This window comes from Stomoxys calcitrans, chromosome 2 (assembly GCF_963082655.1).
Source record: "Stomoxys calcitrans chromosome 2, idStoCalc2.1, whole genome shotgun sequence".
Taxonomy (NCBI): domain Eukaryota; kingdom Metazoa; phylum Arthropoda; class Insecta; order Diptera; family Muscidae; genus Stomoxys; species Stomoxys calcitrans.
This window is the reverse complement of record NC_081553.1, coordinates 113,232,845-113,253,333: the sequence shown is the minus strand read 5'-3', so window position 1 is coordinate 113,253,333 and position 20,489 is coordinate 113,232,845. Positions and strand designations below refer to the sequence as shown.

The 20,489-nt window shown below is 39.6% G+C and overlaps 1 protein-coding gene across 1 annotated transcript; it reads left to right on the top strand.

The window, feature by feature from the left end:
• The first annotated feature begins 296 nt into the window (after positions 1–296).
• LOC106094905 (endothelin-converting enzyme homolog) lies at positions 297–20,221 on the top strand. The gene is made up of 4 exons (XM_059361600.1): positions 297–503; positions 13,149–13,166; positions 13,292–13,327; positions 18,038–20,221. Exons 1-4 carry the CDS (start codon positions 297–299, stop codon positions 20,138–20,140), a joined length of 2,364 nt encoding a protein of 787 aa, XP_059217583.1. The 3' UTR covers positions 20,141–20,221.
• The last annotated feature ends 268 nt before the right edge of the window (positions 20,222–20,489 follow it).

The window sequence follows — 20,489 nt, the reverse complement described above, 5'->3', positions numbered from 1 at the left end:
CACTTTCAGTGTCAAGAAATGCTACCATTTAATACCCTTGAGTAGTTTAAATCCCGGAATTCCTAGTCCGCGAACCATTCCTCCACACACCCATGGTTCCTGGATAAGAACCACGTCAAATCCCCCAGTCATCAGGATCACCTTTAGTGCCGCCGAAGCGGTCTTATAATGGTGGAGATTTATCTGTAGAAACCGGACTATAGTCAGGATTCAGAACTTCCACCACTGTTGTGTTAGCCTTGTCTTTTGATTCTGCCAGGAGTTCATTCTCACAACATTTGTTAGATCTTGTCATGATGAGCTTCCGTACTCATCCAAAGGCAGGTGAGAATGCTGTGCAACCACTCTTCCTCAGGACGCTGGAGACTTGCGGTGTGGACGATTTCTTCTTAGATGCTTTACTAGCTGCTGCTGTCGAAGTACTTTTTGAGTTCTGTGCTTCCCCGCTGTCGCATACCTTGAGCCCGGTCCAACCGTATGGCCCTCCCACACTGGGCTTGCGGGTACCGTTTCGATGCCATCCCTTTCTGTCTCGATTGTGCGGGGAGGATTTTCACGCTCCTGCAATCCGCCAGACTTTAGCGATGTGGTCGATAGTTCCTTAAGGCAAGTGTTCAGCAACAACTGCTGAGTCATCTCCTGATTCCCCAACCCCGCCGCTATTATAGACCTTCAGTTTCAACTTGTTGAATCCGTAGGATACAACTCCTTCAGACTTGTTGAGATCTGCGAGACAGCCGGAGTTAAGTACGAATACTGCATGTCTTCGATCGTCATCATCCTCATCCAGTCTATCAATCTTCCAATCGGTGGTTGAAAGATTGGGTTAAATTCCTTTAGTCTTCCAAGTATCGATTCAGGATCGGAGGGAATCCTTGGTATCCAAGCATGAGCCATTGGTTGAGATGGAATATTTTCCTTCTTGGCTAAATCTAGTGCTGCACCTGGCCAGATTTCACCAATATTTTTTAGCGCACAACGATAAATTTCAATTGAGTGTTGATCCCCGAAGGCAATTAGTCTGTATCGGCCCCGATACCAGCCTGCATCATTACAAACTGGAGGAGACCCAGGAAATTTCGCAAGGACGACGGAGTATACTGATGACAGTCCATTGACTATCCCACTCCCGAAGGCAATTAGTTTGTATCGGCCCCGATACCAGCCTGCATCATTACAAACTGGAGGAGACCCAGGAAATTTCGCAGGGACGACGGAGTATACTGATGACAGTCCATTGACTATCCCACTCCAATTATTCCTAGGTAATCGGCCCTGTTCTTCTCCTTTGTCGACAACTGCCATTGGCAAAGGTTCTTAGACCCATTTTACTATTGTTCGCCCTAGTTCTTTAAGGCATGGGATGTCCTCCAGGTAACCGCACCCTTTTGGCTGACTGCGGTGCAGTTTCCGAATCTTGACGTGTAGTTTTTGGGTTTGCCTGTGCAGCGAATCCCCGAGCCCAATTTAGGGAGTCTCTCTCCCTAATAGTGAGAGTCTTAGGATAATTCGCACCAAGCCTGAGAGCGTTGCGTCTTCTATTACACCAACCTCTTAAAGAGCGTGTTTGTTTGCTGGGGAAGGCCGATGGCCTTGGGAAATTATAGGCATGAGAATAAATAATAGGTTCGGCCTTTTCGTTAAGACTCGAACCAGGTGTCTTCGTCATCTGTCGGCTAGTGGCGCCTGGAGCTGACGCTCCACCAGTCAAGGTTTCAGTAGCAGACACGTGGTACGGTCTGATACCACCACCGCAGCTGTTGGGTCTTTGGAGTCCATTCTAAGCCTACTCCAGGGCTCTAGATCTGCCGCTCCACTGGAAACAGACGCAGATCATTAACCGCATAATGGATGCCACTATCGTAGCTATCCTTAAGTGACTTAAATTTTTCTTCCAAAAATGTCCTATAACGAGTTACAAGAAAATCCTTGCGAAGCGAAATAATTAGTAAGATATCTTTCTTTGACGCATGGTAAATATACATATCCAATGTGATACCTCGGAAGGCCTGTATCTACTGTTGTAATGAAGGAGGTTTTGGTTTCTTATTACTAGCTTAAATGGCCTGGCCCAGAAAATATGATTCCATCAAGTTTCGTAACATCTTTCTTCACTTGATCTTTCCATTGAAGTATTGGTCTTCTCGATTTGTCTGGGTTACATCATTTTAAGTCAACTACTATTTAGTGTGCAAATTTACCTTATCTTACAGTTCTTTGAGGTATCAAAAGCGATAAATTGTGATTTCTTGTAATAACATAAAGTTTCAGTAATTTTTTTAGATTTATACAGTATTGTTATAGTCAATTCAATTACAATCTAGATTTTTATCAAAGGTCATAATAATAATTGAGAAAATTCTACGTTCGCTTATATAAGGCCACAAAAAACGTGGCTTAATATCTTCCATGTAAACTTATCAAGGTTACCATATTTCTAATTAGTCTGTCTTGGTGATGACACCTACTTTTTATCACTTCTTAAAGATATTTGCAACAATTAATGCTCTCTTTGGCATTTAGGATTTTATAAAAGAATTTTTTATGACTGAGAATAACAGGTTTTAAAAATAATAATAATTTGAAATCTATCTTTGTTGTCAAACCTTTTTGATAATTATAGTGCTATAAATAACACGCTTTGCGGTCTTCAACATTATATTCTATCAATTTGAATTCTAGAATACCTTTAGGGGGCAATTGTTATCCGACTCTTTTTTACCCTTCACCGGTAATCTGTGCTAGGATTATCAGGGCGGGATCGAGGGTTCGATTTCCATTAGAGGACTGGTCTGTCGCTACTGTTGTATCATAATGGACTAAAATGGTCTTAGTGAAAACAAGTAAAAGCGTGCTAAGTTCGTCCGTGCCAAATCGGAAAAAATTTCAGCCAAATCGAATAAAAATTTCGGCTTATAAGGGCTCAAATAGTCAAATCAGGCGATCGGTTTGTATGGGAGCTATATCAGATATTAGAACGAATTTGACCGTACTTGGCACAGTTGTTGGACGTCAAAACAAAACATTATACGCAAATTGTGAGTCAAATTGGACAAAAATTGCGGCTTGTAAGGACTGAAGATGTCAAATCGGGAGATCGGTTTATATGGGAGCTATATCAGGTTATAGACCGATTTTTTACTTTGCACAGTTGTTGGAAGTCATAACTGAATACTACATGCAAAATTTCAGCAAATCGGACAAAAATTTCAGCTTCCATTGGCTCAAGAAGTCAAATTTGGAGATCGGTTTATATGGGAGATATATCAGGTTATAGACCGATTTGGACCGTACTTGACACAGTTGTTGGAGGTCAAAACAAAATACTATATATATATATATATAATGATTAAATAAATATACCCTTTATCCTATTGTGATTTGTATAAAACACACTTCATTTCAATAACTCAATTTCAATATTCCGTTAGTATACCGCTTTTTTTTGGTAGACATGCAAACATGCCACAATATCTTCTGTTGTCAAGCGTAATGTGCAAAAAAAATTCTATTGAGAACGAGTAAAAGCGTGCTAAGTGCAAACGGGCCGAATCGGATATACCCTCCACCATGGACCGCAATTGGCAAGTTCTTTGCCCGGTATCTCTTTATAGACATACAAAGGATAATGGATAAGAATTGCTATGCTACTGGAGCTATGTCAGGTTATCGACCGATTCGGGCTAAACTTCGTTTGAATGTAGGAGACCATAGTAAAATTCATTGTGGAAATGTCAGCCAATTCGGATAAGAATTACGCTTTTAGCGCTTATGAAGTATAATCTGGAGATCGGTTTATATGGGAGTTATATCCGGTTATAGACCGATTCCGACCATACTTAGCATATATGTTGAAGGTTGGTGACCGGTCATAACGTCCAGGGGACATAACGCCCACAATTTTGTTATGGAACCGATTCCGACCATACTTGGTACAAATGTCAAATGTTTGACATATATACCATACTTGTCAAATGTCATAGGAAAAGTAAACGTGCAAAATTTTAGCCAAATGGTATAAGAATTGCGTTCTTTAGAGGCTCAAGAATTATTTTTGGAGGATCGGTTTATATGGAAGCTATATCTAAACTTGTACCAATTTGGACCAAATACAATGTCGATTATTATGGATACTAGAGCCTAAAAATTTCATATTGGATGAAAGATATATATGGGAGCTATATGTGTTAAACTGAAACGTTTTTGATAAAGTTATACACACATGTTGGAACATTAAATAGAACGAACATTTTGAATAGATCGGACCAAAATCGAGGCTACTACAGCCTTAAAAGGTCATATCGGATGAAAGATGTATATGGGAGCTATATATAAATCTGAAACGATTTTGTGACTTGTGCACACTTCAATGATAATCGAGCAACAAATTCGACCTGTACCTTGTTCACAAGAATATCGAAGGAACAGGAAAACAAGTAAAGGCGTGCTAAGTTCGGCCGGGCCGAATCTTATATACCCTCCACCATGGATCGCATTTGTCAAATTCTGATATCGGTTTATATGACAGCTATACCAAAACATAGAACGATTTGGCCCATTTACAAATGCAAATTTCAAGCACCTACCTTTACTCCTTCGAAAGTTAGCGTGCTTTCGACAGACAGACGGACAGACATGGCTAAATCAATACTTTGTAAATCTCAAATCAATATTTCGATATGTTACAAACGGAATGACGAAATTAGTAAACCCCCATCCTATGGTGGAGAATATATAAATTTTGAAGTAGAAAGGCGCGGATTAGTATTTTATTTCAGATACATTGTTTCTTCGGAGAAACTTCTTAGATTTGTATGTAGTTTACGTTTTTGCTATACGCGTTTTAATTTTTTCTCAGCCATACAAATCAACCTGCCCTAATATATATACTTAAACGCCTTAGACGAATATTTCGAAGTGTTACAAAGGAATGACGAAATAAGTATATAGTATTGATCGAGTAGGAGATCTTATAAGAAGTCATTGTACAAAACTTCAGTATAACCGCATAAGAATCCTCTATCGGCTTTAGATGTAAACTGCGGAGCTCAGTTTATATGGAAGCTAAATCAGGCTATACACCAATTCTGACAACACTTGGTTAAGATGTTGAAGGTAATAAAAGAAGCCATCTTGCAATCAAATTTGAATCAAATCGGATGAGAATTGAGCCTTCTAGAGACTCATATCGGGAGATCGGTTTATATTGGACCTGCATTAGGTTATGGTTGGGTCACTTTGGGTTGTTGGAAATCAAGCAACGGTTCTAATTGGTTTTAACTTGGCAAAATCGCGGATCATCTCGGTCTTCCTTCATCTCAAATGTGAATTTGCGTATCTGCACTTGGAATGTCCGCTCTCTTTATAGAGAGGGTGCAGTATACACACTGGCGGATGTATTGGAGTCATTCAGGGCAGAAATTACTGCTATACAAGAAGTGCGGGAAGGGCTCAACAGCAATACCGAGATGTGACGCCCTATATAAACCTGACATGAAACGAGGCATGAATTTTGTTGTGGATTTGTGGTTAGTTGGAGACTGAAACACCTTGTCTCCAAGTTTACTCCGCTAGCTAGCCACTATCCACATAAAGGTCAAATTCTTCAACATCCGTCTTATTTGCGCCCATGCCCCCACGGAAGACAAGCACGAACTAATGATATTTATCGCCTACAAAGAAATGTATGATCGATCTGAGGGGGGAACATCGATTCGGATCATTGCCTTGTTGCAGCAAAGGATCGCACTCGTCTTAGTGTGGCGAGAAACGCACGATCTGACACTGCATGGAAGCTGGAAACACAACAGGTGGCAACAGAATACTCCACTCGGCTGACCCAATTGCTTGAAAAAAGCACTCCCTGTCCAGATAGTAAAGCAGCGCAACGGCAAACTATTGCCCACTCCATGGAAAGAGCCTCAACATCCGCACTTGGGTATCAAAAACCTCCCCCCAAGGAACCAATGGTACGACCAGGAGTGCCAAAAAGCTACGGAAGGCAAGAATACTGAGTACAGGGCAACCTTACAATCAGAAGCAAAGCGCCAGGCGAAGCAGTGGTATTGGGAGAAAAGAAAAGAGGAGAAACATCTCTTCCTCAAAAAGAAGAAGGAAATGGAAAGGCGTGAGTGTGGGCGAATCAAGATGTTCAAGAGCAAGAATAAAGTCCGAAAATTCTACCATAGAATTAAGCATCAAACCGATGGCTTTGGTTTAGACACATGGTTAGGTTAGGTTAGGTTGAAAAGAGGGTGCTGATATTACTCCGCCCCAAGCCACTATAGACATACACCTACTACACTAAAAAGTAACATCGGAAATAAAATTAGGAATTCTGGGCTACTAAGTTGGTTTATGTCTAACGTACCGGTATCTCATCATCTTCCCCACATGCTATCACTTGCCGCACCGATTTTCCATAAGTGAGCTCGTAGTCCACCTCTCGACAGACGAAGATTACACCATACAAGACACTGATACTACCCGTGTTGTTATATGGTTCTGAGGAATGGGTACTTGTGAAAGCAGACGAGGCAGTGCTTGGAGTATTTAAGAGAAAGATTCTTCGTAAAATATATGGACCAATTTGCGTTAATGGAGAATATAGGCGTCGTATGAACCACAAGCTGTAAGACGACGATAGCATAGTTACACGTATCAAAATGCAACGGCTGTATTGGCTAGGTCATGTTGTCGGAATGGATGAAGAAACCCCAGCAAAGAAGTCTTTTGAAGGCGACCCTAAATGAAAACGCAAAAAGGGATGACCAAAACACCGATGGACTGACCAAGTGAAAAGCGACATCTCGAAACTGGGTGTCAGAGATTGGATAATACGCGCAGAAAATCAAGGCGCTTGGAAATTTATTCTAAGTTCGGCTAGAGGAATAGATTTTCTGTTTTGGCCATTTGAAGTGAGTTGGTAAATTATTAGGTTATGGACTCATTCGGATTATTCTCGACATGGATAACAGAAGTGTGCGCCAAATTTGGAGTGAAATCGGGAAATTGATTTATATGGGAGCTGTACCTAAACATGGGTCGATTTTTTTTTTCACGTAACCAGCACCCAGGGGTTGTCCCCTATATATGCAGTGCATTGCGTTGGCAATTAGGAAAGTTAAGGGTTGGAGGAGGGAAAGAGGGAGTAGTGTTTATTGATATTAGTCTTAAATTTCTTAACGCCAATGTCGGTGGGAAAGACATTAGCCGGAAGTCGATTCCACAAACGAATGGTTCGGGCGAGAAATTAATTATCTAGGTAATGCATAGTGTGGTCGACTGGTCAATAAATTACAAACGGTTGTGAGTTCCTGGCAAGTCTTGTATTTCTGGTGAACATCCTAACGTCAGGGATAAGAAGACGAATATCCCTGAATACAACGCTACCCACATTTCCACGATGTTCAAGGGAAGCAATGGATACCCTAGTTCAAGTAGCTCCAAGGATGATTTTGAAGCTTCTGCCCATATATAAGAGTTATATGCCTTCCTCGACCTGATGTAGGTAGTATAGATATTGAGAAGATCAGAAGAGGTGGAATATTACTTACACCGCTTAAGAAAGCCCAAACACCTGAATCCTTCTTTCGCCACTTCGAATACGTGTTTTGACCAATGGACATCGCATTGTATCTTCATGCCCAGAACATCAAGACCATCCGACTGCTCAATATCTATACCGTCGATAGATATCGACAATTGAAGTGGGTCAGTGAATCGCTTGTGAGACAAGAAACAGCACTGCGTCTTCTGTGCATTAAAGTCTACTCTGTTCATTCTACCCCATTCGGAAATGGCCAACAAATCCTGGGAGAGCGTCTCATCCATAATGCGCCTCCTGTTCACAATTTCTTGAGGACTGGGCCTATGGTCGAATGAATATGAATGACACAGATTACTGTCATCGGCAAAAGAGTAGACTGGATTCGAAGTCTGACCCAATAGATCGTCAATGAAAAAAAGAAAAAGGGAAGGGGAAAGGACAGAGCCTTGTGGCACACCTGCGGTCAATGTATACTCATCCGATGAGAAGCCATCCCATAAGAAAAGCTCGATATAAATCGAACGAAGTTATTACCGACGCCAAAAGCGACAAGCTTTGATAAAAGTGCACCATGCCAGACCCTATCAAATGCCTTGGAGATATCCAGAGCTACGACCTTACTCTCACCAAACTGGTGCATAGAGCGACTCCATCGTTCCGACAAAAATGCCATTAGGTCTCCCGTAGAGCGATTTCTGCGGAAGCCATACTGTCTGTCGCTAAGTATGCCATTGGACTCTAAGTATCTGACAAGATGATGGTTAACCACGCTCTCCATAACTTTGGAGAGCGCGGAGCATATTGGCCAGTTATTCGCCCCACGTTTCTTGGGGATGGGCTGAATGTTCGCAACCTTCCAAGGCGCTGGGAAAACACCCGCACGATAAGCAAGGTTTAAAAGGTTGCGTAGTGGACGAGCAAGCGTCGAAGAACACTTACAAAGGACAAGTGTTGATATACCGTCCGGGCCCGGAGAAATATTAACGTCGAGATCCGCAAGGACCCTTTTAACTCCACGTGTTCGAAAGAATATCTGAGGCATCGAACTAGGTACACTATCAATCACGGGGAGTGGTTGATTGCTAAAAATAGCTTATGAATCCGCAGCTAGAATGTTCTTTATCGAAAAGTTGCTGTATAAGCACTGTTTAGGCCGATATTATTGACATACAGGGAGAGTGATAAAACAATTAAGGCGTTTCGACAACATCAAAAAGTTTTACTCTGGAGTATTGCTGCCATGAATCTTGACATGAGTCTGGCTGTGCATTACTTAATTGAAAAAAAAAAATATAATAATTGCATATTCTTGGACCTGTTCTTTGCTTTCTAATTCAAATGATTCCCTGCTGCATTTTTGTTCATTAAAAACATTAAAAACAACCAACTATCCAAAAAATGTTTTTAATAAATCAAAGGCTATGATAAATAAAATAAATTATCTTAAATGTCAGCAATTTTTTGAAATCAGCTCATACTCTAATCGTTGACCATCTAGATTCTAATTAATAAACCGAAACTTGTATTGATGTTAATATATGTTTTATTCGCCACTTTTACTTTTTTCCGAAGCGGCAATTAAACTTGTTATTAATGGAAGAAACCAAAAAACACCAGAAGTTGCATAATATGGGTTCGTTTGATAAAATATGATGTTGTTATACAAAAACAACCAATATAAGTAAAGAAAAAGTTAACATAAATATGCATTTAAAAACTTATTAGACTAACCAACTAGTCTATGTACTTTTTTGAATATACATATAAAAATTATATAAAATTTAACAATATTTTTAAATGTTGATGATTAAAAAGTATTTGCAAATAAATCAATGTAGTATATCTTATTTCAAATCATCTTACGTGACAATGATTATTTATCTTTAATGGTGACACATCCTACCTGATTGTGTAGGCGTTTAGAGTCTTTGTTGAAATTTAAAGAATTTTAACTTGCAGCAGTTTTTATATTGGGTTGCCCAAAAAGTAATTGCGGATTTTGCATATAGTCGGCGTTGACAAATTTTCTCAACGGCTTTTGACTCTGTAATTGCATTCTTTCTTCTGTCAGTTATCAGCTGTTACTTTTAGCTTGCTTTAGAAAAAAAGTGTAAAAAAGTATATTTGATTAAAGTTCATTCTAAATTTTATTAAAAATGCATTTACTTTCTTTTAAAAAATCCGCAATTACTTTTTGGGCAACCCAATATATCTGCTTCAACTAGCATTAGTTTGATGATTAACCAAAATATGTTGTATTGGGACAGATGACTTCATGGGAATTTTGTTAAACCTTGTAAATATTTTCATTTTATTCAAATAATTGTGTATTGTTCTAATTTCAGGTGAAATTGAATAGCTGGCAAGGCAAGTTTGAACCAGAGATTCGGAGCGGAACAGGCCTAATTTTTCCGCTCCGCTCTAAAAAAATAAAAACCTTTTATAAAAACTTGAATCGGACTGCACTCATTGATATGTGAGAAGTTTGCCCCTGTTCCTTAGTGGAATGTTCATGGGCAAAATTTGCATTTTTGAAGATATAGCTGCCATATAGACCGATCTCCCGATTTCCTGGGTCCTAAGATCGAAAAACTGCTTTTATTGTCCGATTTCGCTGAAATTTGACACCGCACTAGGTCCCCCGATAACTGAACGGACTATGACCCATATCAGGCCAAAATATGAAATAACTGCCATAAAGACCAAGCTACCGATTTAGAATCTTAAGTCTCTAACAGGCGCTTACCACCCGATTTTATTGAAATTTAGAACAGTGAGTTTTATTTATCCTATCGACATACGGAACGATGTATGTTTTTAGATATAGTTGTCTTATAGACCAATCTACCTATTAGGGGTCTTAAGCTCTATTACAATTACACTCAATGAAAAAAGTTTGCTTAAAATAGCTAACAACTTCTGCTGAATATTAGTAGTTAATTTTTCTGCTATTGTAGCAGTATTTATGCTCTAACAGCAGCAGTACTGCAATTTCAGAGTAGCAGGTTTACTGCTGAAAAGTCTGTTATTTGCTGAAAATAACTGCTGCCTTATTATGAAGGGGGTGTTAGAAGAAACAAGTAAAAGCGTGCTAAGATCGGCCGGGCCGAATCTTATATACCCTCCACCATGGATCGCATTTCTCTAGTTCTTTTCCCGGCATCTCTTCTTAGGCAAAAAAGGATATAAGAAAAGATTTGCTCTGCTATTAGAGCGATGTTGGAGACATGTGTAAAATGTCAGCCAATTCGAATAAGAATTGCGCCCCTTGGGGGCTGAAGAAATAAAATATGGAGATCGATTTATATGGGACCTTTATCGGGCTATAGACCGATTCAGACCATATTAAACATGTATGTTAATGGTCATGAGAGGATCCGTCGTACAAAATTTCAGGCAAATCGGATAATAATTGCGACCTCTAGAGGCTCAAGAAGTCAAGATTCCAGATCGGTTTATATGGCGCTATATCAGGTTATGAACCGATTTGAACCTTATTTGACACAGTTGTTGAAAGTAAAAATAAAATACGTCATGCAGATTTGCAGCCAAATCGGATAGGAATTGCGCCCTCCAGAAGCTCAAGAAGTCAAGTCCCCAGATCTATTTATATGACAGCTATATCAGGTTATAGACCGATTAGAACCATACTTGGCACAGTTGTTGGATATCAGAACAAAATACTTCGTGCAAAAATTTATTCAAATCGGATAAGAATTGCGCCTTCTAGAGGCTCAAGAAGTCAAGACCCAAGATCGATTTATATGACAGCTATATCAGGTTATGAACCGATATGAACCATACTTGGCACAGTTGTTGGATATCATAACAAAATACTTCGTGCAAAATTTCATTCCAATCGGATAAGAATTGCGCACTCTAGAGGCTCAAGAAGTCAAGAGCCAAGATCGGTTTATATGGCAGCTCTATCAAAACATGGACCGATATGGCATATGCCATTTACAATACCAACTGACCTACACTAATAGGAAGTATTTGTGCAAAATTTCAAGCGGCTAGCTTTACTTCTTCGGAAGTTAGCGTGCTTTCGACAGACAGACGGTCGGACGGACGGACAGACGGACGGACATGGCTAGATCGACATAAAATGTCGCGACGATCAAGAATATATATACTTTATGGGGTCTCAGACGAATATTTCGAGTAGTTACAAACAGAATGACAAAATTAGTATACCCCCCTTCCTATAGTGTTTCCTATAGTGTTTTATAGTGGTATAAAAATAGGATATGTATGTTAGTGTGTGTCTCAGTGGATGTTTATAATCACCACTGAATGTTTACTTCCCATAACCTTTTTCCTTTAGATTTAGATACAAAAGGTCATGTCAGCTATGTGCACGTTAGTAGAGTAATACCAAAAACTGCGAGCTAGCTCAGCCACATTTCAAAATGTATACCAATGGATGGATCAGGTAGCTTCTTTACAGTAATATTCCACAAATTAAAAACATCTCTTCCAACATAATTTCTAAAAAAAACAACTAAAAAACAAAAATTCTAAAAAATGGCTTAATTAATCAGCAGACTTGTTTACTCAAAACAGCAGATTTCGTAAGTTGAAATAGCAGTAAGAAATGTTTGCTAATACAGCAGCCATTTCCTTTCCATTTTTAGCAATAAAAACTGCTGTTTTAGCAAACTTTTTTGCTGTTTTGAATACCAAATTTGATTGAGTGTACCTGATTTCTATAAAATATGGAACAGTGAGTTTTATTATGAAATAGGTCTGGCAGTAAATAGAGATAGGACGAAATGGATGATTTCAACTCCTAAAACGCCTTGTACAACCGAGAAGATAAAAAACGGAGAAAGTTGGGAACCACAACTTTGAGATAATCAGCAACTTTATCTACCTCGGCACCGTCGTAACCGAAACAAATGACACCAGTTTTGAAATAAAACGAAGTAGCAAGCAGCTGAGGAGCAAAGCCACATCTCGACAGACGAAAATTACCCTATGCAAGACACTGATACTAAACGTGCTTTTGTATAATTTGAATGCATGGGTACTTGTGAAAGCAGATGAGGTAGTACTTGAAGTGTTTGAGAAAATTTATGGACCAGTTTGCGTTTTTGGAGAAAATAGCCGTCGTATGAACAACAAAAATCGAAAGAGATTCAGTGCAAATGAGTCTGGCAGTTATTGGAGATAGGACGAAATGGATGATTTCAACTCTTTAGAAGCCTTGTACAACCGAGCAGATAAAAAAATGGAGAAAGTTGTAAACCACAACTTTGAGATAATCAGCAACTTTATCTACCTCGGCACCGGCACCGCCGTAATCAAAATCAATGATACCACTTTTGGTATAAAGCGAAGAATAATACTGGCAAACAGATGCTACTTTGGACTAAGTGAGCAGCTTAGAAAAAAAAGCCACCAGTCGGCAGACGAAAATTACACTATACAAGACAATGATACTTCCTATGTTGTTATATGGTTCTGAGGCATGAGTACTTATGAAATCAGACGAGAGAGTACATAAAATATATGGACCAGTTTGTGTTAATGGTTTGTGAACCACTAGCTGTATGACGACGATAGCAAAGTTATACATATCAAAATACAACGGTTGCGTTGGCTAGGTTATGTTGTCAGAATGGAAGAGAAAGCTCCAGCAAAGAAGTCTTTTGAAGGCAAACACGGTGGTACACGCAAACCAAAAGCCCGACGGAAAGATCAAACTTGGTATCAGTCATTTTAGAATAATCGCAGAAGATCGAGTTGCTTGTAATGCTATTCTACGTTCGACTAGTGGCACAAATGTTCTGTCATAGCCAATTAAAGTAAGCAAGTAAAGTAAGAGACATACGCGCAGATTCAGTTCCCCTGGAAAATTTTAGCTCCCTAGGATTTTTACATCGAAATATCCATTTATGGCCCTATAAAGTATGTATATTATTGATCGTCGTAAAAATCTAAGACCACCTAGCCATGTCAGTCCGTCTGTCTGTTGATATCACGCTATGCTCTTCAAAAATGAAGATATTGAGCTGAAAATTTTGCACAGATTCCTTCTTTGTCCATAGGCAGTTTAAGTTCGAGCCCAAGCCCCGATCCGCCGATTTAAGGTCTAAGGCCTTTAAAACCACATTTAACACCCGATTGACAATGTGATTTATGTAGCCTTTTCGACATCCGTGTCCTATATGGTTCAGATCAGTCTATATTTAGATATATTGGGTTGCCCAAAAAGTAATTGCGGATTTTTTAAAAGAAAGTAAATGCATTTTTAATAAAACTTAGAATGAACTTTAATCAAATATACTTTTTTACACTTTTTTTTCTAAGGTAAGCTAAAAGTAACAGCTGATAACTGACAGAAGAAAGAATGCAATTACAGAGTCACAAGCTGTGAAAAAATTTGTCAACGCCGACTATATGAAAAATCCGCAATTACTTTTTGGGCAACCCAATAGCTGGCAAAAAGACCAATTTTGAACCCAAATTAAACAGTGGCTTGTATTTACTAGACCACCTTAAGGGGCCTCCTTTTTATAGCCGAGTCCGAACGGCTTGCCGCAGGGCGACCCCTTTGGGGAGATGTTTTTTCAAAGCGAAGTAGCTCATAAATGTCGCCAGCATTAGGAGGGGATAACCACCGCTGAAAAATTTTCTGATGTTCCTGCCAGGATTCGAATCCAAGCGTTCGGTGCCATAGGCGGTCATGTTAACCTCTGGGCTTCAGTGGCCTCCAGTGTTTAGACCAGTGTTGCTAAAAAGATAATAGCTAAAAAACACCCTTTATTTGAGCAGTTCACTGATTGTCCTACTCTTTATCATGGTATCCACAATGCGTTTTGAGTGAGTGAGAGTGACAAGCTAACAGTTAAAGAAAATTTAAGCGTTTTGCATGCCAGAAGTTTAAAAACATATGAATTTTTCTTGAAAAATTGAACAAAAAGCTAGATTCCAGTTATCGGCGTACTTATTTTTGTGGTCGAATATAGGTATTCTACATTTATTTACTGTGAGGTCATCGTTAAATATTTTGTGATGTGTTTTATGAAATGACGTAGTTGTATTTAGTGGTTACTCATCAAGTACTTTCATGCGCATTCTTGGAATATAGGAGACCGCATTCGACTTAGGTACACTCACATTGATTTTGATAAAGACATTTGCTTTTGTGGCTACATTTTTTTGACGATAAGAGATAGAAGGGGTGCTCTTTTAATTTCATAGTTCAAACGCCGCACATGGGTACATAATACTTCTAATGTTATTTCTCATATATCAATGAGTATTGTCCGATTCAGGAACTTACCTCCTTTTTAAAGCCGAGTCCGAACGGCGTGCCGCAATGCGACACTTCTTTAGGGGGGGGGGGGGGGGAAGTTTTAAAATGTCTTCTATGCATGACATAGGCTAGGTTAGGTTTAAGTGGCAGTCTGCCATCAGACTCACTCAGACGTTTTCGTCCATTGGGATGCCACAGGAACAGAAGAAGGAAGATGCCTTCTCGTTCCTACCGTTCAACCATCCAGATCGCTTTAAAAAACCCAATAACTTGCGAATGTTCACATCCGCAAAATCAGACAGGTTCTCAAAGAAATGAGAAGTGGAACTCCTTCTGACTGCTAGTGCGGGAAAAACACACAGAAGGTGTCCTATAATCTCTTCTTCGATGTCCTCATAGCTTCAGCAAAAGTCGTTGCTGGCAACCTTCATCATGTTTTCCGTTTAGACAGTGACCTTTCATGACGAACACAATGACTGAGACGTCTGTTCTAGTCAATCACAGCAAAACGGTAGACCTTTTCAAGTCTAGATTAGGCCACATAGTTTTGGAATGCTCACAGCGAACACAATGACTGAGACGTCTGTTCTAGTCAATCACAGCAAAACGGTAGACCTTTTCAAGTCTAAATTAGGCCACATAGTTTTGGAATGCTCACAGCCCCCTCTTTGTGACCATCTACTTAGATTACATGTCGCTTGAGGCATACCCACAGATTCCAGTATCCCTGGAATGCGTAGGGTAGTTCTTAGTCTCGCAAGCTCGTCCGCTTTACAATTCCCTGGGATATTTCTGTGGCCCGGCACCTAGAACAGGTGAATTTTGAACTGTTCAGCCATCTCGTTGAGAGATCTGCGGCAGCCGAGGGCGCTTTTTGTGTTCAGAAATACGTTCTCCAGGGATTTAATGGCTGCCTGGGTGTCTGAGAAAATATTTATGCCAATCGTCGTAATGACATTAGATCTTAGCCATTCCACCACTTCCTTAATTGCAAGGATCTCTGCTTGATATCCACTACAGTGGCCGGGTAACCTTTTCGATGGTGTCGTCCTCAGTGCGGCTGTGAATCACAAACAAGCCATTCTTTGGATCCGGTTAAGTATTAAGCAGTAGGTGGACTTTTGAAGCGCCGTCCACCAGACCACAACACCATATAGCATTATAGGTCTGACAACTGCAGTGTCCGTAGCCGCCACACGACCAATGGGAAAGCTCTCCTAACCTCACGGCAGAGGTCGCTGCAATTTGTCTAGCCACAATGTCCGGAGGCAAAAGATGTAGCATTAAATGTAGTGCAACAGATGGTGTCTTCCTCAGTGCGGCTGTGATGCACAAAAAAGCCATTCTTTGGATCCGGTTAAGTATTGAGCAGTAGGTGGACTTTTAAAGCGCCGTCCACCGGACCACAACACCATATAGCATTATGGTATATACCCAATGCATGACACGCTGTCTAAACCCAAAACCAAAACCAAAATTTTGCCAATGGCTTTCTTGCAGGTGTATAGGGCAAGAGTTGGCTTTCTTACCTTTTCCAAAATGTTGGATTTGAAGTTAAATTTCCTGTCTAGAAAAACCCCCAAGTATTTTGCGCTTTCTGTAACATTCTCTCCTCCCTCGAAGACGAGTTCCACTGTAGGCAATTTGTATCTCCTGCTGAAGAGAACTACTTCTGTCTTGCATGCATTTATACCTAGACCAGAATTGTTATGCTATTTATTTTAGCTTTATCAAGTTATAGTCCGATTCCGACCATAAATGAATTGAATTTTGAAGACCTAGTAGAAGTCATAGGGTAAGACAAGATTGGTTTATATGGGAGCCGTTGTACAAAATTTCAACTAAATCGGATAGTAACAGCGCCCTCTAGAGGCTCAAGAAGTCAAGTTCCCAGATCAGTTTATATGGTAGCTTTATCAGGTTATGGACCGATTTGAACCATACTTGGCACAGGTGTTGGATGTCATAACAAAACACGTCATGCTAAATTTCAGCCAAATCTGATAAGAATTGCGCCCTCTAATGGATCAAGAAGTCAAGATCCCAGATCGGTTTGTATGACAGCTATATCAGGCTATGAACGGATTAAAACCATACTTAGCACAATTGTTTGAAGTCATAGCAGAACATATCATGCAAAATTTCAGCCAAATCGGATAAGAATTGCACACTATAGTGGCTCAAGAAGTCAAGATCCAAGACCGGTTTACATGGCAGCTATATCAGGTTATTTACCGATTTGATCCATACTTTGCACAGTTATTGGAAGTCATAACAGAACACGTTGTGCAAAATTTCAGCCAAATCGGATAAGAATTGCGCCCTCTAGAGGCTCAAGAAATGAAGATCCCAGATCGGTTTACATGGCAGATATATAAAAACATGAACCGATATGGCCTATTTACAATCCCAAACGACCTACACTAATAAGAAGTATTTGTCCAAAATTTCGATAGAAAGACAGACGGACGGACACGGCTAGATCGACTTAAAATGTCATGACGATCAAGAATATATGCACTTTATGGGGTCTTATACGAATGTTTCGAGAATTTACAAACAGAATGACGAAATTAATATACCCCCATCGTATGGTGAAGGGTATAAAAAGGTAGTCGAAAGACTGTTTGTGAGGGAGTTTTATCTTCTATATATTGGGTTGCCCAAAAAGTAATTGCGGATTTTTCATATAGTCGGCGTTGAAAAATTTTTTCACAGCTTGTGACTCTGTAATTGCATTCTTTCTTCTGTCAGTTATCAGCTGTTACTTTTAGCTTGCTTTAGAAAAAAAGTGTAAAAAAAGTATATTTGATTAACGTTCATTCTAAGTTTTATTAAAAATGCATTTACTTTCTTTTAAAAATCCGCAATTACTTTTTGGGCAACCCAATAGAAAGTGTTTATCAAAATTTAGAGCGGCTAGAGAGTTTTGTTCTGTCTATATTGGTATATAGCTGCCTTATATACCAAACTCCCTAGGTGATGGGTATTCAAAGTTCGGACCAGCTTTTTGTTACTTTTAACCATTCAAGAATTTTCGTATAAGCGGCTCGTCTCAGCGACTCGTTTCAGCTTATGTCTCTCCTTACTTGCTTTTATTAAACTTTTATTTTATTTTCTCCTCGTATCTGTACTTATTAAAATACATCGCAGTGTGTAGCAGCACTTTACAAAAATGATTTCTGTTGTTGTTTATTTATTATTTTGCAATCAGTTAATACTTTATCATACCAATGGGTGGTACTGGTGCGAGCGAAGAACATAGAAGTGCAAGTTCTAAAAAGCTCTGGTTAGTGACATTGGGTGTACTCCTATTATGTGTCGTAGTGGGATTCGGTATTTGGGAATCCATATCGGTTTTGATAAAAGCCAACAAATTGCAAGCAACGCGCAGTGCTAGAATTTTGGATATATTAAAGTACACGAATCAAACGGTCAAACCTTGCAATAATTTCTATGAGTTTGCTTGTGGTAACTGGAAAACCCATCATGCGGCTGATTCCCAAATAACTCGTACGCTGGCTTTAAGTGTGGCTCATGCAGAGTTTGAACCTAAACTGTATCAGCTTTTGAATTCACCACAAACTTCACAAGATACAAAGGCAGAAAGGAAGGTAAAACGTTTCTACACATCCTGCTTGCATGCTGCTTCTTCCAGGAACAGCTCCACGCTTAAGAGAAAATTTAAGGAAATTGCCAAAGAGTTTGGCGGTTTGGATGCTTTGGAGAACAATGACAATTGGAGGGGATTTAATTTCGATTGGATTACTACTGTGGGAGAGATCTCCCATAGGTATGGCTTAAACATTATCTTGGGCTATTCCATTAAGCCTTATGCTAAAAATCACACCAGGAATCTGTTGCTGTTAACAAATCCCCAATTTTCGAACAATTTTGAAGAATTTCAATATATCTGCGAAATGATAATGGTGGAATACCTAAATGTACCTCCGAAAAAGGCCCAGGCCATAGCAAAGTATTTGAGGGATTTGGAAGCCAATTTTTGGTATATTTCACGTTTCGATGTGAAAGCTCAGGAGAAGCGTACCTGGGATAGTCTACGTTCGGACGAAGTAGATTTGGAAAAACTCGTCAAAATCGCTTTTGGTCACTCCCTTGCCATTGATGGCATATGGCTACAGAATCCAGGTTATGTGAAAAAACTTATCGATCTTATAAGAGCAACTCCCAGGAAAATAATATCCAACTATATAACATTGCGTCTGCTCTACCACTTTTGGCTGGATGTGTTGGCCAATCATGCAACAGATCATGGGGAAGCTTGTTCAGAAGCAGTTAAGCATTACTTCCCTTACATAATCAGTCATATGTTCTATCGCCACAACAACTTGCAAGGAAAAAAGAAAGCTGTGGAGGATTTATGGTATTATATGAAGTCAACGCTGCGCTCCATCATCAAGTCGAGGCATAAACTTTCTTGGCTGGATGGAGAATCTCGAAACTATGCTTTGGAAAAATTGGATCTCATGAATCTACAAGTGGCTACATATGAGGGGAATTCCTTCGAAGAGGACTTTGCAGCACTACAAATCGATTCCCAGGATTATGTGGAAAATCTAAGAGCAATAAAATCCTTTCAAGCCTCTAAGACCAGGGCTACCCTACTCAATCCCCCTGTGCAAGGAGATATTGACAAAACCTTAGATTTGCAAACTCCCATCTATGTGATAAACTCCAATTCAGTTATCATCCCTGTGTCGGTGTTGGCCTCAGACTTCTTGTGGTCCCCCCTTAATCCCAATGCCATAAATTTTGCCCGCCTGGGATTTTGCATAGCCCATGAGATCCTCCATGGCTTCACTGGAGCTGGAAGAAGATACGATAAATTTGGAAATTATTTCACTTGGTCACATCCCCAAACAGATAAGCAGTATGCCATGCGTCACAAATGCTATCGCCAACAATATCACAGTTACAGCTATGGAGGTGTCCGTTTGCCTCTACTCGAAAAACAGGATGAAAATCTAGCCGACAATGCCGGCATTGTCTTAGCCTATGAAGCCTATCTCAAATGGTTTAATGAAAGCCCCGAGAAGGTGCAAAAATTTGAAATGGACTCTTTATCCCATCTAAAGCTGAACTACACCATTTACCAGCTATTTTTTATTAGCTATTCACAATTGTGGTGTACCGATACATTGGATGCGGAACATCAACGGCTTTTTGTGAACAAACAGCATGCGCCAAGCGAGTTGCGTGCATTTGTGCCATTGACAAATTTTGATAAGTTCTCTAGCGAGTTCGAATGTTCCACTGGCAGTGCTATGAATCCCATTTATAAATGTAATTTTTTTTTGATTAGATAATTCCAAACACTACAGGGGAAAATGTTATCGAATTTGTTATTATGATTTTGTTATTTATTTTAATAAATCGGCTATGAAGTATAATAACAAGTAAGAGCGTGCCAAGTTCGGCCGGGCCGAATCTTATATACCCTCCACCATGGATCGCATCTGTCGAGTTCTATGCGCGGTATCTCTTTTTAGGCAAACAAAGAATATTGAATAAGAACTGTTATGCTATTGGAGCTATATCAAGTTATAGTCCGATTCGGACCATAAATGAATGCTGAACATTGTAGAAGTCATTGTTTAATATTTCAGTTCATTCGGATAAGAATTGCGCCTTGTAGGGGCTCAAGAAGTAAAATCG